This window comes from Filicampus tigris, chromosome 6 (genome assembly GCF_054856515.1).
Source record: "Filicampus tigris isolate MCC_2025a chromosome 6, RoL_Ftig_1.0, whole genome shotgun sequence".
Taxonomy (NCBI): domain Eukaryota; kingdom Metazoa; phylum Chordata; class Actinopteri; order Syngnathiformes; family Syngnathidae; genus Filicampus; species Filicampus tigris.
Window position 1 is genome coordinate 10,583,419 of NC_141222.1, and position 22,936 is coordinate 10,606,354.

General features: G+C 41.7%; 3 protein-coding genes across 5 annotated transcripts; 1 reads left to right on the forward strand and 2 right to left on the reverse strand.

Annotated features, from left to right (window-relative positions):
* Positions 1-2,035: 2,035 nt before the first annotated feature.
* LOC147145744 (protein Wiz-like) lies at positions 2,036-10,079 on the reverse strand. Of its 2 annotated transcripts, XM_086034773.1 has the most exons (10): positions 9,975-10,079; positions 9,267-9,314; positions 9,081-9,158; positions 8,668-8,924; positions 6,854-7,672; positions 6,427-6,765; positions 5,096-5,310; positions 3,840-4,020; positions 3,610-3,769; positions 2,036-2,980 (listed from the first exon to the last, which is right to left on the reverse strand). In XM_086034773.1, the coding sequence occupies exons 4-10, from the start codon at positions 8,849-8,851 to the stop codon at positions 2,824-2,826; spliced, it is 2,055 nt and encodes a 684-aa protein (XP_085890899.1). In that variant the 5' UTR covers positions 8,852-8,924; positions 9,081-9,158; positions 9,267-9,314; positions 9,975-10,079; the 3' UTR covers positions 2,036-2,823. The 2 variants fall into 2 exon arrangements, with proteins under 2 accessions (XP_085890899.1, XP_085890898.1); XM_086034772.1 differs by lacking the exon at positions 9,081-9,158.
* Positions 10,080-11,318: 1,239 nt separating this feature from the next.
* Positions 11,319-14,504, forward strand: prdx2 (peroxiredoxin 2). The gene is made up of 6 exons (XM_086033775.1): positions 11,319-11,429; positions 12,221-12,338; positions 12,411-12,564; positions 13,172-13,294; positions 13,698-13,828; positions 14,159-14,504. The coding sequence occupies exons 2-6, from the start codon at positions 12,236-12,238 to the stop codon at positions 14,239-14,241; spliced, it is 594 nt and encodes a 197-aa protein (XP_085889901.1). The 5' UTR covers positions 11,319-11,429; positions 12,221-12,235; the 3' UTR covers positions 14,242-14,504.
* Positions 14,505-15,788: 1,284 nt separating this feature from the next.
* Positions 15,789-17,704, reverse strand: junba (JunB proto-oncogene, AP-1 transcription factor subunit a). Of its 2 annotated transcripts, XM_086034109.1 has the most exons (2): positions 17,243-17,684; positions 15,789-17,010 (listed from the first exon to the last, which is right to left on the reverse strand). In XM_086034109.1, the coding sequence occupies exon 2, from the start codon at positions 16,970-16,972 to the stop codon at positions 16,049-16,051; it is 924 nt and encodes a 307-aa protein (XP_085890235.1). In that variant the 5' UTR covers positions 16,973-17,010; positions 17,243-17,684; the 3' UTR covers positions 15,789-16,048. The 2 variants fall into 2 exon arrangements, with proteins under 2 accessions (XP_085890235.1, XP_085890234.1); XM_086034108.1 differs by having other exon boundaries at positions 15,789-17,704.
* Between the last annotated feature and the right edge of the window lie 5,232 nt (positions 17,705-22,936).

The window sequence follows — 22,936 nt, forward strand, 5'->3', positions numbered from 1 at the left end:
AATCATAACATGTGCGTCCCAAAAAATTAAAACACCACATATATATCAAAACAGAACATAAGATTGAATACAACTTTACATCAAAATAGAATATTTCATTTTTGTGACACAAATAAAATCAGCCCTAGTTTGTTACTTTTATTTTGGCACACAGGTGTAATAATTCTCAATACAATTTGTATTAATATGGTCCCACAATGTCCCCTCATAAATAACGGAAAACATGCCATTTAATAACGCACTCAAATTTCTTGTCACCTGACCCCTGAAATGCGAGAGAGCCTCAAATGAGTGGCTCCTAAACTACGCCCATGTTTGGACTTCCTGAATGGAGCGGTGGGCGTGTCGCCTGCAGCGTCTCGTCAGCGGTGAGCGTGTCCCGTGTGTGGGTGTGCGTGTGTCTAAATGTATGCGTCAAACTATAGTAGAGCATTTGAGTGTGCACCTTCAGTCGCGCTACAGAAATTTTAAGGGAAGTGGGAATAGTGTGGTGTCCTGTGTGTACATTAAACTGGAGTGGAATTGAAGGAATGATTTAGAAATGGAACGTGTGTGCGCGGTGCGCGACAACGTCACTGTGTGCGCTGATAGGGTGAGAGCAGTGCGCAATTACGCACGCGCGCATTTTAGAGGGGACATTGATAGACACAGTTTAAACAATATATCATGTGAGTAGATTTTCCATTTACGGTATATTTGTATTAATTGTATTTTACATGTTTATTATTATTATTGTTATTATTATTACCACAGAATTGTTATTTACAATCTGTTGCTGTACACAACCATGTAAACTTTATGTGACTGAAATACTTGATACAGTATGAGCGACCGTTAGAGACATTATTCAGGATTAGATCTCGAGTCACACTTACTACTGAAAGGCTGTGATACGCACAACTGAATATTTTTTTCTCCTAAACACAACTGAAACATGCTCATACACGCTACTGACATGTTTTTGCTCCTAAACAAAAGTGAAACGGGCTCATACAAAATACTAAAAGACTTTCATACAATATATTTGCTCCTAAACACAACTGAAATGCACTCATAAACATTATTGAAACACTCTCATACACACTAGTGATTTTTTTGTCATAAACACTATGACAACAAGATCGTACACAAATTCTATACTTTTTAAAAAATTAAATACATTTATCATATATGTAATATACAAGAAAAACATTTAATATTTAGATACAAAAGAAAATAATGTGAGTCGGCATATTAGTAAAAATTGAATACATCAAATATACACTGCATTAATACAAAAATATGCAGATGCAGCTTCAAATGGGGATGCTACTGCTGATGGCACATACTGGAATGACATGTCTTCAAGGCAAATCAATCCAACAATTGTCTTTACAATAATATGTTGTATGCGCCCCCACTAGTCTAAACATGGCATTTTGATTACAATTGCATTTATGGAATATGAGTTAAAAGCAAAATCCACCCGTTTTTATCCATCTTTTTCAGTTGACAGCAAGTGACAAAATGGCCATCCGCCGGGATGGTAAAAAACGGTTGGATTTTACTACTTAAATCATATTCCACAAACACAATATCAATCAGAGTGCTGTGTTTAGACTAGTGGGGCTGCATAGAACATATTATTGTAAAGAAAATATTCGGATTGACTTCCTCTTTATTTCTTCACAATTCTAAACGTTGCTTTTTTTATTAAGGTTTGTCTCTGCTTTTATTATGAATGTGTTGAGCAAGATCGGTGTATGTGTGCATTTGATGTCATGAAACTGTGGCTGTGGCTGGTATGATAAACAATGACTTTTCAGTCATGTTGCTTGTTTGCTACACTGAAAAATAAATGTTCAATTTACTCAAATTTATTTAATCAAGTGGTTCGTGAAATAAAATCATCTGGATCCATATAAGTTTTTTAAGTCATATGGTCGAATTAATAAAAACACCCATCAGGATATGATATGAAAGTAATGATTTTGATTGACAATGACTGTAAGAATCAAACATTCTTTACTAAAGAAAGACTCTTTACGAGTTTGCATTCAGATCAATAGTACATTTATTTTTAAATATACAGTCAATATAAATGAATTGTGGCAGAGTATCAAGGGGTCTAAGACTGCTGAATCCATGTGAAAATAGCAGGAAAGTCACAGTTATTAAAATTTTGCCCTAGATATGGATGGCCAGAGAGTGACCAGGGGTAGCCATGACCCCCCCCTGGCCACCATAAAGCTCCGCCCCTGGTACACCATATGTATATTACAGAATAGGTTTTTGTGAATGGCACAAGTCTTGCAACTTTTCTCTCAGTGCACAATATGACATCTTTAAACCGCGGCATCTAAACAAGACAGAATTAAATTACATAAAAAATAGGTTAAAAGATTGCGCAAAAAGACATACCTTCAGCAGACAATCACAAGGACAGAAAGTCAGGTTTCTGAAAGACTTGCAAAAGTCATCAATAATACATTTTCATGTGTTCTACTATATTTTTCGTTAAAACACAACAAATGTAACTTTTGTTACAGTGAAAATGGTGTATAAAAAAAGAGTAAAAGACGTTTACACAATGATTATACACTTTAAAGTGCAGTTTGTGAGCACATGAAAGATAAAATGAGGTTTGGTCCCGAATGAAGTTGCAAGCTGCAAAATTCATGCCCACGACAGGTCCCAACCCCCCTCCAATTGGAACAAGACAGATCGTGTGAAAAGCACTGTACCAGGGAGTAATTGTGGCATAAGATCAAAGAGGTTACATTTAAGACAGCATAAATCCATTCATCCACACATGCACATGTTTTCAAGTTAGAACTGTTCAAACTATACAGCCACAGGATGGATGAGACCAGGAGGAGCCACTGGAGCAGCAGGGGGAGACTCTTGACCTTTATAGCCCAGTGACAGGATGTGTTTTTGCAGGTGTGTGATCCACTGCTCTTGAACAGACAGAGGCCCATGAAACACTTTTTCACAGAACCTGTAAAACAGCCAAAATATACAAGGAAAAGAGGGTCTGAAAATGTCTGATACTGAATGAGTTAATTAACGGTGTAGAGAATGAAAACGTGACTGAACTGTAGTTGAACTGTCCTGTTGGAGCCACTATCTACAAGCCTGCAATGAGTGTGTCGCCATCTAAAGGCAGCAGAACAAAACTACAACAAAAAAAATGTCACCCTAAGTAACAACAAAGCCAAAAGAACAACTAAGGTTCTTGAAATCATATGTCAATCTATGTGAAGTTTTTACTATTAAAGCATTAAAAAACCACATTGTCCTGAATAGGATAAGTGATATAGATACTGGATTGATGGAACTATTAACTATATGACACTATATCACTTGGAAATTTGCAACAACCGTTCACAACTATCAAGCCAACCCAAAACTATTACAGGCCAACATTACAAAAGTTTCTTGGCTTTTGTGATATTTAAAAAAAATCTTATTATCATTATTATATTCACCATAATTGTCATTCTCACTTTTGTGAGAGCAAAATCACATTCCTCTACATAGACAATGGTTATTTACAAAAAAATAATCTCACAAATATGGTTTGTAATGCAAGACAGGTGTCGGTTCTTCAGAAGTCAACTCACTGACCTGCACTTGAGAGAGTAAACCTTTCCGACCAGTTTGACCAAAGGAGTTAATGGAGGTTTGGGAAGCAAAGCCGGGATGCTTCCAGTCCGTGATGGTTGCTGCGAGTTGGTGTCTTGATTTTCTTCTCCTGCCGCTGGAATTTGTTTTGGAAGCGCAAGTGCTGGCAGATACAAAAGTGGTGTCATGATCTAGAGTCGGCCTACACTGTATTCGTTTCTGTGTTAGCTTACCTCTTGGAGAGCGCACACCAGTACTGCCACATGCTGCCGCAGAGTGCGTGTGGCCTTGTGGTTGTTTGGATGAACCAGCGGAGACACACTGGTCATCTTTGCCCAATTTATGTCCTGAGAACCTCAGGTTGTTGCCAGGCAACAATTCGGAATCAGACAAAGTGGACAATGAAACAGTTTTCTAGGATGGAAAGAAAATGACGGCACAGTTTTAATTCACATTTCTTCAAAATGGTTCAAAGTCAAACATACTGTGTAGTTATTATCAATGGTTGGGCTCAACCATCCCAAGAATTCTAATTCTTCCGGCTCCCAACATATTTTGGACAATTCCATCCCTGCGCTTTTGTGGAGCGATGCTTGGGTGAGTTTGGTGTAGATGAACATGATAACTCTGACTTTAAGCCCATCCAATACCTTTGGGAGGAACCAGAACAGCGATAGTGAGCCAACAGTCAGGTAATGACCAATCACGGCTGACTTGAGCCCTGAGCAGTTGTGATGTCATTTTCAGTCGACGAGAATGACAAAATGGCCGCCCCCTGAGATGGTTAAAAAGGGGTGGATTTTGCTGCTTCACTCATATTCCACAGACGCAATATTAATCAGAATGCCGTGTTTCAACTAGTGGGCTCTGACAGGCATACACATCCACGATAATCACACGCACACACAACCCTGTTATCACTTTGTTGGATCCCACACTGCGCTGCCGATGCCCTCGAATGAACTGAGCTGTTAGTCAGACTTAATGTAACGCCACGCCTCCTTCTCCCCACACAATCCTCCCCGCTTCCTATATGTAGAAGTCTTGAGATCTGTATTATATGTCTTTTTAATGTATGCTGCATGTGTTTAGGTTTTTTTTCCCCAGACGCAAACTATGCTCACCTTGCGTTTTTCCCCTCCGCCCAAGTGTTTTCGTTCAACTAAGATCTCAGGGCGCTGTATAGCAAAAGTACAGACAGGCCCTTACGTCCTGTCTCCCTCTGCTGGTCATTGTTTTTTCACGTCACTTGGATTTATCGTGCCCGTTAAGTCAATTTCATTCCTCGGTAACGTGCAATGAAAATAAAGAGCATTCTGTTTTATTTTATGGTCTTCATAACAGCCTTATGTGGGAAACTAACACTACAATGTCACAGCAAAAAAATGAGATTGACCCTGTATGTAGAAGGCCTTGTCATGCATCCCAAAACACTTGTCTATAGCGTATTTCTAGTTTGGAGTAAAGGAATGAAAAGCAAACAGCAAACCTTCTTGATGTTCAGGTCCCCCTCGCGATAGCGACGGGTGACTGCAGCCACCTTAACCGGGTCCTTCCGCATCAACTCCCTTAGGTGTTCTATTGGCGAGGTCGCGCCTTCCGATTTCCATTCGAGCACGCCCAGTTGGCGAAGGTGAGCCCGTGCGTGACTGGCTAGCGCCTTGCGGTTTTCAAAGGTAAAGCCACAAAGCTCACAGGATTTGCCTACAAAGCAACAAAAGCAAACAACATGAAGAAGTTAACACTTAAGTGGTGAGAAGCTGCGCATGGAATGATATAAACCACTTGAAGGAAAAAAGCTAACTTAAAGCGGTCAACCCAAACACATTTTTTTCAAGAACCTGTTCCCAGCAGGCCCACTAGTTGAAACACGGCATTCTGATTAATTTTGCGTTTGTGGAATATAAATTAAGCAGAAAAATGCACTCGTTTTTAGCCATCTCGGGGGCGGCCATTTTGTCTTCTGTCAACTGAAAATGACATCACAACTGCTCACAACGTCCAATCACGGCTGACCTGTTTTCTGAATCTGAGCCGTCATTTTCAGTCGACAGAAGTGACAGAATGGCCGCCCCCAGAGATGGCTAAAAACGAGTGGATTAACACTTATTCCACAAACGCAATATTTATCAGAATGCCCTGTTTCAACTAGTGGGCTTGCATAGAACATATTCTTGAAAAAAAAAGGTTTGCGTTGACCTCCTTCTTTAAGTAATGAGAGCTGTAAGTACAATTTCCTATACACATTTATTATCACAGCTACATTGTTTTACATCACATGTGTGTGTCCAAAATGTAAAAAAAAAATATGCAGGTGGTCCATCTGGGACTTGACTTTTACTACACCTCATTTGGTATTGATGTTAAAGATTGTTTGAAGAGTGTCGTATTGTTTGAACATATTACAGCAGTAAATTTGTATCCGAGTTAAAAATAGTAAAATTCTCATCCAAACATTTTCCTTTATGTGCAGCTAATACAAGTTTAATGATGGTGACCATCTTTGAACCAGGAACAGAAAAAGTGTTATAAAATCTGAACAAATCAGAGGTTGACAAGAATCTCGGAATGGATTGTTAATTCAATGAAACTATTTGAAATAATACCTTGGGTTTTTTTTAAATAAGGGGATGGAAACTTGTTTTGTCCAATTAATTAACAAAAAGAATTGACAGATTAATCGATTATCAAAATAATTAGTTGCAGCACTAAATCAAATAATTAGAAACTTCTAAAGGTGCCCATCAGGAAGTATACATGTCCTATACAGACACGCTTCATTACTGTTACCCTCACTAAAAAGCGTCACTGATTTCTTACCCCAGGTCGAAGCCCCACTCTTGCAAGATGGAGATTTGTCTTTCATGGAGTAATCCAAAGGTGAGGAGCACAGGTTGGAGACTGTCTGGTGGCTCTCTGTTGTCTTTTTAGAACCTTGAGAAGCCCACTGGATTTTCCCGGATGATGACACCTCGCTGGACAAAAACTTGTCTTCACTGCGCATCATAATGTCATTGAGGAGATCAATGGGCGAGGTCTTGATGGACCAGGTGAGGCCCAGCTGCCGCAAATGGGCGCGGGCGTGGCACGACAGCGCTTTGCGAGTCTCGAAAAGCTGACCGCAGTAGTCACAGAGGACTGTCGGTGGCGAGAGTTCATCTGTGGGGCGTGCGAAGACGAAAATCAATTATGGAGAGAAATTCTGCTTCAAAAATGGAATGAGCAAAACAACTGTTGAGGGTGTTACCTGCACTGAGAGCCTTGGAAGGAGTTACAGGAGCAGATAAATTCAGTGGGGGGGTACTTGCGCTGCTTGAGCTGGCTCCACTCACGAGAGACACATCAAGCTCCAAAGGCTCAGGTTTGGGCTTTCTGAGGAGGGGGTCCACTGCCAGACGAAAGCCTTTCTTAGCCTTTGGGGCCCGATTCACTGGGCTCTGAGGAGACGTTGCAAGGCTTGGCAAAGTGGAGGGAAAAGAGGACCTGGATTGCCCCGTGACAGGGGACAAAGGCTGGGAGGCCTGAGGAGTGGTTGACGCTGAAGAGGGGGCTGCCAAGGAGCTGGTGGTGCTGTTCATTTTTGAGGGGTTCTCGGCTTCTAACACGCCACTGCTCACCAAATCTTGTACAGTATCGATTGCGGACTCATCTTTGCCCAGAAGGTCAAGAACCCCAATCTGCCGCAGGTGAGACCGGGAGTGGCTAGCCAGGCCTTTCCGATTTTTACATATCTCCCCGCAAAGAGTACACGTGAACTCCTCAGGGGGCTTCGGCCGCTTACAGGGAGGAGACGTGGAGGGAGGCGACAGCTCTGATGGACGTTTAGTGGGAGTCCCGAGCCGACCGTTTGTGGAGAAAGGCTCCTGCTGCTGATTGCTGGTGGACTTGGGGTCTTGGTCCTTCATGATCTGATAAAGGAATTCAATGGGGCTGCCCTTGATGTCAGTGTCAGGGATTCCCATCTGGCGCAGATGGGAGCGAGCGTGACTGGACAGACCTTTACGTGTCCCATACCAGGAGCTACAAAGCTGGCAAACATGAACCTCGTCGTCTTCCTTCTTTGATGCTGCAAAATGGGGAGAGGGAGGGACTGGTTAGTAAATAGTATCACATATGGGTGGATGGATAATAAATACATCGAAGATAGACAGACAAACAAGGTTAGCCATTCATTCATTATAAAACTTTCCGTAATGGCGTATGGGGGCTGGAGTCTATAAAAGCTGCCCCTGAGTGAAAGATGAGGTACATCAGGCACACATTTCCAGTCAATATCTCTCTCTCTCTCTCTCTCTCTCTCTCTCTCTCTCTCTCTCTCTCTCTCAATATATATATATATATATATATATATATATATATATATATATATATATAAATCGCTCATTTTTAACACGCCTGTGGCCTTTCACATTATATGTTAGCATTAAGCAAGCAAGGTTGTTTGACAAAATAATAAGGTTTGGTTGAGCATTTTAGTGTTTAAATGTGAAATGTTTTATCCTCTCTTGTTTTATGGATTAAGTTAAACCTCTGTGGCCCAACTTCTCCAAGCAACATTTGCGTACTTTTCAATACAAGGACAGCATTACAGATTACAATTAGCACATCTCTTTGTTACTGCAACTGTTCAATTTGCTTGACTGTCAGTTGACTGTGTCCCTGTTGACACACTCATATTTCTCAACAAGAACCAGTAAGCTGAGGCCACTTCACTTAGTCTTACGTCAAAAGTTTTGTTGTGCCTCAACCTCCCAAGCTTTTCCGTCGGCTAAATCAACTGCTGTGTTGTTGTTTGTCTTTCGGCATAGACACTTTTAGCGAAACACGTTGGAAATAAGTGATTATTTTTTCCTGGACTGGATCAAGTAAAATTCGCAATTGTCCATCCCTATGGCTGACCGCAGGCATCTTATTCATTCTTCTGAGGCAATTTATTATTCCAACTTCATCTGATTTACACAATTTGTAGTAAGAATCCAGAGAAGCCACACAGAAGCACCACAGGCACACAAAAAACAAAATGTTCTTATTATTTGTTCACTCAGAAGGAGACATCCCTACCTAATGTGACCGGGGCATCCGTTTCAAGAGGTGCCCAAAGAGGCTTTGGGGTTGTTTGGTGCTCTGAGGAGGATAAATTTCTGCCCTGCTGTTGTCTAAAAGATGAAGTAAATGCGTCAGGAATCAGCACTACTGATGTTCGGGCTGGAGAATGCTGTTGATTCTTCTCCTTTGAGGTCGCCATGATTCTAGAATCTTTGAATCAGCAGAAACGTAGGCGGTCTTGCAGTATCTCTTTTAGGCAGAGGAGCAGCTGACTGTCAAACCAAGCAGAGGATGAACAGTATATAAGGTTACAATAAATGTCACACTATGGCCAGGCCATTAAGAACTGAAAGAAGGGCAGGGTACACCCTGGACTGGTCGCCACACTAACATGAACACCGATGGGCAACTTAGAGTCTTCAATTTACCTAAACTTTTGGAATGTGGGAGGAAGCTTGAGGACTCTGAGAAAACCCATTCAAGGATGGGAATATGAAACGCACTTTCTAAATTAAGAGTAGAAATTAAGAGAATGGTATAGTTAAAAACAAGTTAAAAAAAATTAAAGAGAAATTAGAAATTGTTACAAAGGAAATTAAAATAGAATATCTTACCTCAGAAACCACTGGTTGGTATCAGTGTATCTTTTGAGTAATAGACGCCTATAAAGAAACAGTGTGACAATTCAGTTTCAGGTTCAAAATTATTGTAATATTATTAGTTGGTTGATGGATGGATGGGTGGATAGATAGATAGATAGATAGATAGATAGATAGATAGATAGATAGATAGATAGATAGATAGATAGATAGATAGATAGATAGATAGGATCTGACAAATTGAGATTCGTGGATTTTTCAAGTTGGTTTATTGATAATCCGACAGCAAGGATATGTTTTGTTTTTTTTGTAAATCAAATAATCATTTGCAAACATGAAACCTAAACAAACATAGCGACCGCGACAAACGTGTACTACTATTCTTCATCTTGCTTTTAAAAACGAATCATGATAACCCCTGGTTACGTTTTGTTAGTAGACTCATTAAGACGCTTTGGCTCGCAGGTAACAATTTTATGGGGAGAAGCTCGGACAAAGGAGTAAATAAATATGTAATAAAGACATTGATGAACAATCCCCACTACCACCACCACACACATAAAAAACAACAACAACAACAATAGGAGTTGGCCACCTTTTGTTTTGATATGCGCCACAAGAAACTAAGTCATAAAAACGGGTTGGAAGCAAAGAAAAAAGCAGTATCGTAACCAGCGCACCAGTACGAACAGTTGATCACTAGTTGAAAACAAGTTAATTTACCTTCGAGTCGTATATGACTAGCCCCAGTGTCAACATGATTAGATTTAGTTTGGCTAGTCGGAACTAGCAACCATGGGCTACGTCTTTCTCTTCAAAGTAAGAGCTACACACTGCACAACGGTCAGATGCCTTCACTGTGGGCCTAAGCAAAATTTGATTTTGGGATCTTTTTTTCCTGCCAATAATATTATATATTGATTATTCACTGTTAAAGTTCACTTTGAGAGATTATAATAGATATAATACCTTCGACATTAAAATAAATTACACTAATAGATCAGACTGGGTTTAATTTACAAAACATTCAAACTTGATGGGATACTGAATATCGTCTTGGTCAGGGGTTGTAATTTTTGTGGCTCTTTCATACTTCTGCTGTGACTTTCTGTGACTTAAACACCAAATATTATTTGATTTCAATTTGTTTTTGCTTTAGTTAGTTTGTTCATGAAAGGTGATTGATTAATGGAAGTACATCTGTGCCGTCAGAGTTTGAATTTGAATTTCTAACACAGAATTCCATCCATTATCGATACCGCTTACCCTCACAAGGGTCGCGGGGCGTGCTGGAGCCTACCCAGCTGTCTTCGGGCAGTAGGCGGGGGACACCCCGAATTGGTTGCCAGCCAATTGCAGGGCACACAGAGACAAACATCCGCACTCACAATCACACCTAGGGGCAATTTAGAGAGTCCAATCAACTTACCATGCATGTTTTTGGAATGTCGGAGGAAACCGGAGTACCCGGAGAAAACCTACGCAGGCAGTGCTAACCAGTCGACCACCGTGCCGCCTCTAACACAGATTTATTTTTTCAAATCAAAATTCCTAACATTGAATTTTTTCAGCAATCGCCTGAAAAAATCGCCTGAAAAAAATTCAGCTGGAAAAATGTCAGCTGCAAAAAAATCACCTGAAAAAAAATTAAACTACAAAAAACTAAACTTAAAAAAAAAAAATCAGCTTAAAAAAATTCACCTGCAAAAAAAAAAATCAACTGCAAAAAAATTAAACTGCCAAAAATTCAACTGCAAAAATTCAGCTGCAACAAAATCGCCTGTTGTTAAATGATAATCCCCAAGAAGGATTTTATGGACTTCAACTAGCACAGAAAATAGGTGGATTTCCTCAGATTCTTATTTTTTAGTTTATTGACAATATTCCAAATGTTTGCTGATGAATATTATTCACTGGACAGGCCGATGGACAACATATGAAATGGTTACCTAACAAGTAACTTACACTATGAGATAATGAACATACGTTTGGGCTCCCATTGCTGTGAAGCTAAACCACTGGCGGCCGGTGGAAATGTATTTTGTAGGAATGTGTCTTTTCCGGTCTGCTCCGGGGCACCGCCTACTTATTCCGCGCAGCCTCAGTAGATCGCGTGATCCTTCCATTGATAGTCGTGCAGTTACGTTGCTGACAACTTCGCTCCGGTCCTCCAGATAGGTGAGAACTTGACATTTTCCCATCTTAACTTTTGCAAACTGTCACAAGGCAGCCAATGTGGGAGTAACAGATGTTTATATTTGAACCACTAAAATCTCAAATGTGGTTGACCGACGATAAATAAGCTAACATGGAGCTAGGCTGATAGTGCCGGCGGGTCTCTTGGTACTATCCTTCAGTGTGTGGGGGCCTAATGGGTCTTTCTTTGTTCCTACCACGGCTCACACGATCTCCTTGTCGTATCTTGATGCTAACTTTGTGCAGCATAATTGAGTGTTTGGTCCAGGTAAAACATTACCTAAAGGTACATAAATAAAATGAAATACAATAAAAAGCCCAACTTGAACAATAACCACAGCACGTGTGACAAGTACTAAAAAAATAAAAAATAAAAAAATACTTTAATGCATTGCTTCTTTTTTTGCAATTATTATTGACTACTTAACGGTAAACAGCTTTATCAATTTAAGTATGTTTATGATGGCAGATTTTATTAGTAGGATCCACACAAACATTGCCGCTTGATTTAAATAAATAAATTAAAAAACACACACCCCTCCCTCCCCCTTCTTTTTTGGCATGTCAAGGTTATTCAAGTTTGCTAATAGGCTTTTGGTCCCTGCTGGTTGAACATGACTTGCATGTGACTCCGTGGTTTAGCTCACTGAGTGTAAAAGCATTGCATTGATCCCCAAAAGGCTGAAAAACAGTCTTCAAAAAAGCCCCTGGTAGCCCTGATACACTTTAAGTGTAATCCCATGTTAGCCACATCCTCACTGTGTCTTTTGCAGTCATTTGGCACCACGATGTCTTCTGGAAACGCAAACATCGGCAAGCCGGCCCCAGCCTTCAAAGCCACAGCTGTTGTGGATGGACAGTTTAAGGACATACAGCTGTCGGACTATAAAGGTAATATCGCATTTTGGTGTTATGTTTTTGTAAAAAAAAAATTCATATTTTTTTCCCCTCTGTGCCCTTCAGGAAAATATGTGGTGTTCTTCTTCTACCCTCTGGACTTCACATTTGTCTGCCCCACTGAGATTGTGGCGTTCAGCGACCGAGCAGAAGAGTTCCGCAAAATTGGCTGCGAGGTGCTTGGCTGCTCCATCGACTCTCACTTCAGCCACTTGGCCTGGTGAGGAATCGTCCAGGTTCTATGGAAATGTTTCTTTGTCTCTAACCTGGTGTCAAGATGGCACACATTTATGCTGCATAATACAGTTTTTAGAGGATGTCTGGTGAGTTACATTGTTGTTTAGTACCATTCATGTCTCCGTTGGAAAAATTGTCATCTTGGTTTTGTTTTTACCCGCATTAGGATGTGGAGCAAAAGTTTTCACTTAATACTTGCCAGCTTATTCATGTCTGTTAATTACTGCTAATTCTTCTAGTGTTTATTCAAACTGGAGATGAGTTGTGTTAGGCTTGGTTGAAGAAGCACCTCCCCATCGGGTCAGGTTATCTACAGTCACTCGGGTTGCCTGCGTGCACCAGATAAGCTCGGAGTGAATCCACGAGTCTCTTATCAAACTCAAATTTTGACATGGACGGTTCAGGAAGATGTGATGGCATTTAAAGTTCATGACTCAATAGCACTTTTGAAAGATTTAGTTGGTAATGATCATGATCTGATCCAATGGCACCTTTCACTATGTTTGCAGGTTTTACGGAAGTGTTTTGTCTGAAAAAGAACAAATCAAGTTTGTGCTGCTTTGATGTACATGCTGCTCTCCTCCCTCTAGGATCAACACACCTAGGAAGCAAGGAGGTCTGGGTAACATGAAAATCCCCCTGGTGGCAGACCTCACAAAGACCATTTCCAGAGACTACGGTGTACTGAAGGAGGATGACGGCGTTTCATACAGGTGTTAGGACTTAAGACACAAGGAGGCCATGTTAACGTGTCACCACTTGAGGGGCTGCACCCTTTGGAGAAACCACATGTGCAATCATTTGTTGAATGTCACCAACCTCAGCCTTATATCATGTTGCTGGCTGGCTGTGTAATTTTAACACAAAAAAAGACTTGGCGTTCAAAAGGCTGAATCAAATATTTTTGAAGCTAGCAAAATTTGGAGGAGCGCATATCAGTTGTCACCATGCAGTCTAAAAATGTAAAGGCTTTGCTGTATTTATTTGAAGGTTTAATTGGGACATTATTATCAGTGACCTCCAAGTGCAGCCCTGAGTTGAGACTGCGTAACTCAGCAATGATTTTCTGTTTTTTGAGAGGGAAAAATAATTGAAACCATGTCTTGTGTTTGTCAGAGGTCTGTTTGTGATTGACAACAAAGGAATTTTGAGGCAGATCACCATCAACGACTTGCCAGTGGGTCGCTCTGTGGATGAGACCCTGCGCCTGGTTCAGGCCTTCCAGCACACTGACAAACATGGTGAAGGTAAGTTTAAGAGGTTCTGAGTTACTGAAAAATCAATAAACAGCATGTCCAAGTTTAATGGAGATTAACTGTTGTAATTAAATTACGTGGCAACAGCTCTCTGTCTGCAACATGAATTTCTGGCCTTTTTGTAGATTTAAAGGGTTTTATGGTGTGGCTTGTATGACTCTCTAATAATATAAATAAAAAAAATATGATTTTGCAATGCACATCACTATTGAATTGTCTCGTAACCGTGCAGTGTGTTGACATTTGTACTTTGTGCATTTACAGTAAACTGCTGTGTGTCAATGACTGATATGTGAACAAGCACTTTGTCCTCTCTTACAGTGTGTCCTGCGGGCTGGAAGCCAGGCAGCGACACCATCATCCCCGACGTTGAGAAGAGTAAAGCGTTCTTCTCAAAGCAGTAAATGTGAAGGTCACCTTACCAGTTCCTGAACAGTAGCTCTTGCCCTGCGCTGAAATGTGCTTCTGTGGCGCAGTCATTATTGACTTCCTGCTTGTCCAAAACCCAACTTATTCTCTGTTAAATACTTTGTACGTCCAGTTTAACACTGGTGGGACGACCTCCGAGTCTCAAACACTGAAACGTTAATTTCCTTGTTTTTGCAGAAAAATACTCCTGACTGTTTCCTGATCGTGTTGCAGTTCATTAAAGCAGTAGGAATGTGAAGCGTGTTCGTCTTTTATGGTTCTGAGAGTCACACCACTTTGTCACCTCTAGGGGGTGCCATTCGTATGTGACATGTACTGTATTTCAAGTGTTTCCCAACGTTAGAGTCGAGGGACGTATTTTACCTGAGAAAAATCTCACAAAACCGACCAAACAAACGTCTAAAAAATAAACACAGAAATAAAGAATTTTCACAAAATGTTGCGCAATATGGGCGTGTTTAACTCAAAGATATTCTGTTGTATGAAGGGCAACGTGGATAAACGATTTATTCTAGACTTTCTGATGTCTAGTGGGAGAAATTGTTCAAAACTCAACTGACATAAATAGATGAACAGTGTTATTTTGTAGTAAATATTTTTCTTACCAAAAAAAGGGAAATTGAATGTTTTCCCTCGGAACACTGATCGCTCACGGCGCAGGTTGGGAATCAATGACGTATACCCCACCTGAGCAGCCTGTCTGCTGTGATTTAATGTCAAATATGTTTAGACATGCTGCAGACGACGTGACAGCAATAGTAAACCATTTGATCATCCCCTAAAAGTAGCTTGTTAAATCAAAATCACATGACGAACTATAAGCGCCTGTCAACCACAAGTTGAATTTGAATAGTGCATTGTTTGGGGAAATGAGCCACTTATACGTGAACCAGTACACAAGGTGCTTTTTATCAGTTTTTTTTTTTCGAGGACTTTTTCTGAGCATCAAGTGTTATTGACTTGCAGTGCTACTGCGTGTTATGTTTTCCACTATCTCATAAGATCAGCATTTATTACAGCCTCTTCAAAATATTTTCCTCTTACTGTGACCTATAGTTATGGAATCTACACCACTTCTCGTAAATTCCTAAACCCAGCTGACAACCAAAACTGCTTGTTTGTCTGGAACTTTTGCTTAAACGGCTCTCCTGTTTTCGTAGCTTGTTTGGGTAAACTGAAAGCAACTGGGGAACTCCCAAACAGCTCATTGACAAACCATCTCACACTCACACACCACCATACTTGTGGTTCTGCGGCCTCTCTGACCAGCATTGTAGGAGGGAGTTCCCGGAAACCTATCAGCGTTGTGACGTTTGTGAGAAACGTTCCCCATATAAGGAGTGTTAGTACGTCAATAGGCAAACAATCCTATCTGGGGCGTTGAAGGTCGGGAAACTGAAGAGCTGACAGTGCAGATGATTCTGACAACAGCCCGTCAGTGTTCTCGAGAAATGCCTCAATAATTCCAAAGAGGTGACATTTCAAAAAGCTGAGAACACCGTGAAAAAAACCAACACATTCCTCAATTGCAACATTTCTTTTACTTAAATATATACTGTACAGGTACAAAAAATGTCAGGTTCAACCTGACAGCAGAAATAAGTTACAAGAGAATTCATCACAATGTACAATGTAAACAGGACAAGTTATGTTCCAAAATGCCCAAAGTGTATTCGTTTTCACTAATTTCCATGTACTTTAGTTTCAGTCACAACAATCCAATTCCCCGTGCTGTCAGTGCAGTTCCAGTCCAGTGTTTTCAAAGTGCTAAGTTCGGCTTCCTCAGTAGGATTTGACTTTGGGAGACAACATGAGCTGGCAGCCGCTGCTCACATGTGTCATGACTTTCTGTTTGAGTTGGGCCACCTGCTCCCGTAAGAGGGAGGCGGTGTTGGACAGCCCCGCGTTGTCTGTTTTCAGAATCTTCACTCTGTCCTCCAAACGGGCGATGCGCTCCAGCTTGCGCCGCCGACACTTGGACGCCGCCAGCCGGTTCCTGAGCCGCTTGCGCTCCGCCTTGATTCGCTCCTGGTTCTCCAGGTCGATGGGAGACATGGGCGGCGAGCTGTTGTCGCTGCTCGGCATGTCCGGGACGGTCTGGGGCTCCTCCTTGAGGCCGCCGAACCGCGGTGCGTGCAGCCCGGCGCCAGCCAACGAGTGTTGGAAGGAGTGGGGGACGTGCGACGCGCCCTGGGGGTGATGCGACTGGGGGTGGTGGTGGTGGTGGTGGTGGTGGTAAGGGTGGTGCGGCAGGTAGCTGATGGTGGCGGACGGGTAGCTGACAGCCGACGACAGGCCGGGGTTCGTGGAGCAACTGCTCAGGTTAGTGTACTCGAGCGGCTCGGGCTGCATGGGCGACCCGAACACCGAACCGGGCGCCGAGCAGGCTACACCCCCGGTTCCGATGGACACGTTGGGCGGTGCCATCTGGTTCATCTTGTGTAAGTCGTCCAGAGCTTTCACGAAACCTTCGGCAAAACCCTCCTGCTCCTCTGTGATCCCGCGGTTGTACAGGTACTGGCTCGGCGTCGGCGTGGTGGTGATGAGCCCGTTGCTGTTCTGGATGATGAGGCGCTCCAAATCCGGAGAGGCGAGCTTGAGGGAGCCCGAGTCCGCCGTGGCCGCCGAAAACAAGTCGGAGTCGGCGCGCAGGTGGTGTGGCTTGAAGTTGGAGCTCCGATAAGGATCAGACAAATTCAAGTTCATGTTCTGCTTTAGTAACTTGTAGTCTGGCAGGGCTGCGCCTGGATGGCCATAAGCAGAGAGAAACGAGTCGTCATAAAAAGGCTGTTCCATTATTGTGGACATATTCGCTTTAAAATGAGACAGGCAAATAGGCTACAAGAGTTCGTGAAGGTGTCCCAACTCAATCTCCAGCAAGTCCCGATGTATTATTATTTTGAAGAGTACTATTTAAAAAAACAGCAAAACTTCCAAAATAGAGGAACTCTACTATACCAAGTCGTCGATTTGTACCTTTAGTTGGAATCAAAGCGCAGTCCAGTGACTAATTCAGATGTTTTCATTCCACTCGTGTGTTGGTGAGTCTTTAATTTTGAAAACCTGTCTGATCGTCTCTCTTGTTTCCTCTTTTATGAGAAGCTGCCGACCAGTTTCACTCTATTTATGTGATTCGGGCGCGAGAGCGCTGCAGCCTGGAGCGACACCCGATCCAGGCCCTGATTGGTCGCTGTTTCCTCGTGGCCCCGCCCCCAGCAATGTCAGACTCGCGTAATGACGCACGTTGCCAGTAACCACCACTGTAAACACGGCGAGGCCCTTTCGCTCGGAGGAAAAGTCCAAAAGGTAAATACGAAACGCCACAAGAGCGCTTTCACGTTCACAGGCACAGCTTCTTGTCAACGAGCCTCGCGGGCCCAACACAGTCCAGTGGAAAAGAGCACACAGGCAAGTCTAGTGCCAGTTCCAAACTCGCGGCCTTATATACAATCAATAGGCGGACGCTGAGTCATGGATCCAAACTGATATCGGTTATTCCATATTTGGGTATCCTGGCGCGCCGGTTCCTTCCTTGACACAAGCGGGAAGCCGATCCCCTTCTGGCGCGCTTCCAGCTGGACGGGACGCGGGAGGCTGTACTCGTTCAAGCCTCGGGCAGGCACAACACATAAGGTGAGCAGAGGGCGTGTAAAGCGTGGGCGTGACTGCCTCAAAAATGCAAGTAGCAGGGTGCCTGTATGATGACAATAGACAATCTTTTGACACTGTCACGCATTAACCTGTTTTCAAATTTTGAACAATGACGTTCATTTTTAAAAATCGAATTTATTTGAATTCCATAAACCCATTTTCTATACCCTTTACCCATTTGTGTGGCAGCAAATTTCTTTAGTTACTGCTGCCTTCATGTGTTTTTTTTTCTCTTTTTTTAAAATCAGCCCACTGTCACACAAGGCAGGTTGTGTGTAGTTATTTCTCTGTCATTATAGCAATATATACTATAACCTTACACAGATCTAATCAGCTTGGCAGCTATTTTGCATTTTATGCAAAATCGGTGATCGATCATAATGTCATAAATTGCAGATCAACCAATGAGATCATCGATCGGATCTGCTAAATAAGACATCACAGCAAACACAATCTCATTCACTCCAGGGACGTTCTGTAATGCCATTCTTAATAATACAAGGTTTCTCAGCATTTGCAGTCTGATTATTTTCAAGAAATTTTAAAATGTTAAAATTCAAAATTTTATTATCAATGTTCCTTATATTGTCTCTATTGTGTATATAAAAAGTGTGTTTAGAATTTATTCCCACTCTGATGCCCCCCTTCTTTCAAAAAGAAATGGCTGCATCGTTCTCCGCCCTCCCAATTGAAGCTCCTGCAACCCCCTCGCCGTCCCCGGTAAAAGTGTCTAGATTAGAACCACCAGTGATCCACCCATCCATTTTCTCTATCGCGGTAGACTGTCCCAGCTGACTTTGAGTGAGAGGTGGGGTCCACCTGGTCACCAGTCAGTCACAGTGCACATATAAACAAGCAATCATTCACGCTTAATGTGTACACTTACGTGTCGTCTATGAACCTAACATGCATATTTTGGGGATTTGGAAGGAAGTCGGAGTACCCCGAAGAAAACCCACAAAAGCATTGTGAGAACATGCAATCTCAACACAGGAAGGCCCCACCTGGGTATCAAATCCAAAACCTCAGAACTGTGAGGCAGATGTGCTAAACCCGAGTGCACTATGTTGCTTGTGTCTTATTCTATCCACATATTAATACAGATAAAACATTTTCCCTTCTCCTTCAATTGCATTTTGGCTCACCTTCCCAATGTTCTGTCATGTTGAGGCGAATGACACAACCTCATTTGTTCATACTAATTTTTGACAGCAGGAAAGTGCATGATGCACAGTCGTGTGGATTACAGCATGTGGTGAAATTTACACTGTATTATGGAAACATTTATCAAATAAAAGCCCCGAGTTCATTATCGTCCCCTTTAGCTGGAATTCAGTGTAATAGTTAGTTTAGTTTTGAATGTAATTAGTGATTGGTTGCATGACAGAGAAAGACAATGTGGTAGATAAGGAGTTGATTACTTTACTGGACTTTTGGACCCTCACTATAATTGCTTCAATACAGTGCTCAATGTATGATAAGCACAGGAGAAAAACAGAACAAGCATGTTTATTTCAGGCCTCACCTACTGCACATCAACAGCGTTTCCAAAAAGAAAACACCCAGGGGCGTTGTATCAAAATCCTCACCCCTAATAATCAATATCCCTGAATACACCTTTGGGTCGATGTAGTTATTGCCACATCCTGACGTCTTACGATATGTCAAATATTGAAATATTTTTTGAATTCTTACTTAATATGAGAAGGAATAAGGTCAGGTCAAAAAACAGATACAAAACAGGCGCACAATTCTTTGCCCTCACACACAGGCCTATTTATGTACAGGGATGTTGTGGAGCAGAACTCGGACAGCTCATACATCCAATTTTGTTGCTGCCGTTGAGTGCCGTGGGGCTTCACGTTGACACCTATGAGGCTAAAGGAAAAACAAGAAAAATACAGAAGAGCATATAGATGTGTTTCCTCTTCTTCAACAGCGGTTTGGCAACATCTGTGATTCATAGTACACATGTTGCCAACTTTTTAGCGAGGGCCACTTTGGGTAACTTCAGTAATTTTTCAAAATGGCCCGCTTACCTCATTGAGAGGGAGTAACACAATGACTTCTCACTCGCGATAACAAATGAAAACTAATGATTTAACAATTGCAATGAAACAATAACAGATGACGATTACTATTTGTAAAGCATTGAAAAACATTAGAGAGGGATATCTTTTTTTTAACTTGTAATGTACCCAGTTATTGATGAGGACATTTTGAATCTACAATAATACTGCCATGTGAAATCAAACAATGTTTTTATTTCATCACCTTCCACAAAAAATATAGACCTACTTGCATAAATCATAGACACAAGTACACATAAACAAGTACAAAACAATCTTACCATCTTTTAATGAATCATAAATGTGCGTTAATTACCACATGAACAAAATATTATTTACATATCATAAAACAAGACTGCGCTCATTTTAAATTGTTCAACCACCAGAATCCACATAATCATGAATGTCATCTCCCATAGAGAAGTACATCAAATACTTGTCTTATTTACACCCTTATATAACTAGCAACATTTCCGTTTAGAGATGATAATACGGCGCCATAAAAAAATATCAAGTATTCACATAAACAAGTGCTGCAGGGCCGCAGTGTAGCGGGAGAAAACAACAGCGTGTGTCAAGTAACCAACTCCGCAGGCTATTGTAAGACAGCGCCGAATATGTTGAAAACGAAATACATACAGCTCACTCCAAATAGTCCGCTGCAATTTATAACATTGCTAACAAGATGTTACACTATGTTAAATGAAATGTACATTCTTAGATTGGATGAAGGTAAAAAAACCATTCCAAGCATACATTGGGTTATTACGGAGTCCAATCTCTTTCATAGGAGGCAGCAGGATATTGTTTAATGCATCAAGTTGCTGCTCTGATTTCAAATCCAAAAGTTTCTGTCAGGAAAGGACAAAACACTCTCCCCTGGTGACTTTAACTCCCACAAACAACCCCCACTGCTTATGCAGCGACTTAATGAAATGAACCAGAAGTAACGTTTCTCGGAGTCTTCCATGCTGGAAGCTTGGTGACCTGGAAGCGGCCTGTAGGTGTGGTGAGTCAGGTACGGCTGATCGTCACGGCAACAAGATGGCTGTCCCTGCGAGGTGACAACAAGTCAGTCCAACACACGGCAAGCGTATGAAGTCACACTCTTAGTCACTCCTTCAAGTAGGCCTGGGTTGTTTAATTTAACGCTAACAAGATGACTTTGCCAGTCGTCCCTTTCTCCTGACATGCTCTCCTCGCCCTCCCCCTCCCCCAAAACATCCGCCCCCTCCCATCTTTGTTATTTGGCTGCCTGTGGGAAATCGAGCCCCTTGTGCATGTAATCGCTTTAATGAAGGCCCGTTTAATCAGCATATTTGCGGTCTGTAGCTCGCAGATAGTGCCGCGGAGCCTCGTAGCCATGGGAGACCTTTCGCACAAGACAGGCCGATTGCTGGGGCCAAATGAGCGTGGCGGGAAAAGGCAGTCGGATCCAGCGCTTCCCTCGGGCTGACACATCACATATGGAGCTGTCCTTCCTACTTCCCCTCCATCCACACGGATGCTTAAACTTCCTGTCACTGTGCCAATCGGTGAAAAAGGCAAACGGAGGGGAAGGGCAGAGGTTTATTCTGCATACTTGTTTGTTATGAAGTGAGGTGCTTTCTAAATGATAAAAATGTGACCCTAAATGGGGAATAAAGTTGACTTTGATTAGATGCTGCGTGACATGATTCTGTCAACGCTGGTGAACATGACTCTGTTCTGACAAATTATGTTGCAGCAGTTACACTGTGAGATTGAGAAATTCTGATGCATACACATTGCCTGTACGGTCTTCACAATACTATTTTCTAAAATGTTATCATGTACAATAAATAAGGCTTGTGTGTCATTAGTTTTGCAGGCATAACATAAAATGTAGTATCAGAAGTTACTGCAATTCATCAAGCAAAATGAACCCCTAAATGCCAGCATTTATTTGGAACTCTCATAAACCCTGCTTCATTTCCTAAACCTTAATTTTGCAACATCGATATCATGCCAAAAACGTGCACCTGCACAGTCAACACGGACAGCCAATTAACGAGCTGTATAAAAAAAGGCGTTACAAAGAAATATAAGAAAAGTTATGATTGACACCGAGCCCTGACCTGCTTCTTCATTTACATCATCGATAATATATAAATATTTACCTGTAATTTCTTTCTCGTAAATGTGAAAAAAAAAAAAACACTGTACTGATGCGACCTTGGCCAAGGAAGTGGTTGAGCATGCTTGAGCTCTACTTCAAACGAATAGTGGAGGCCCAGACAGGTCATAGACAGACAAGCATGATCGTAACGTGACAGAGGTGAGTAAGAAGCCAAACACTCCCATTTCGACAGACGCACACTTAAAGGATACGTCATAACATTACGCCAATGCTGATATATTGTAAGTGACTAAACTCTTACTCACAATATGATGACATCACCCACTATACATTACTAATTTGTGTTGTTAATGGTTTATGGTGTGGTTGTTCATTTATTTATTTATTATCGCTTTGAGTTTTTGGCACGACTTTTTATTGTGTTTCTATGTACCGTACTTTATTGTTTGATAGGCTCAATACATATTTGTTAATTACTGAAAAGAGCTAGGAAGGAATACAGCAGTTTTTGATTACTTTGCTAACATTGTGAATTGAGTAACAAAAAATTCTAACTGCTAATGATAAAAGAATTCAGCTACTTGGGGAATTTTGGAACGGCAGACACTGCTGGTTTTTAGGCTGGCACAAGACAAAGTACGTATTTGCCACAAATCCTTCTTGTAACCGACAATGACGAACACGTGTGTAAAATGACCATGGATGACTGTTATTTTGCTTGTCCCAATGTGCTGCTGTCATCGTTGATGCTCCGTGGTTCACATTCCTCCATTTCATTGATGTCTCTTTTTTCCCACCTCACAAGATCCAAGATCACAATCAATCGATATCTGAGCTGCGGTAGATTTTCTC

Excerpts from the sequence above, each read along its gene's own strand:
- LOC147145744 (XM_086034772.1), bottom strand. The coding sequence starts at position 8,851 with ATGGCGACCTCAAAGGAGAAGAATCAACAGCATTCTCCAGCCCGAACA. Across the intron at positions 5,311-6,426 it reads GAGTGGGGCTTCGACCTGGG|GCAAATCCTGTGAGCTTTGT; the intron begins GTAAGAAATCAG and ends GTTGCTTTGTAG. Across the intron at positions 2,981-3,609 it reads GTTTACTCTCTCAAGTGCAG|GTTCTGTGAAAAAGTGTTTC; the intron begins GTCAGTGAGTTG and ends GCTGTTTTACAG.
- prdx2 (XM_086033775.1), top strand. The coding sequence starts at position 12,236 with ATGTCTTCTGGAAACGCAAACATCGGCAAGCCGGCCCCAGCCTTCAAA. Across the intron at positions 12,339-12,410 it reads ACAGCTGTCGGACTATAAAG|GAAAATATGTGGTGTTCTTC; the intron begins GTAATATCGCAT and ends TGTGCCCTTCAG. Across the intron at positions 12,565-13,171 it reads CACTTCAGCCACTTGGCCTG|GATCAACACACCTAGGAAGC; the intron begins GTGAGGAATCGT and ends TCCTCCCTCTAG.
- junba (XM_086034108.1), bottom strand. The coding sequence starts at position 17,074 with ATGTCCACAATAATGGAACAGCCTTTTTATGACGACTCGTTTCTCTCT.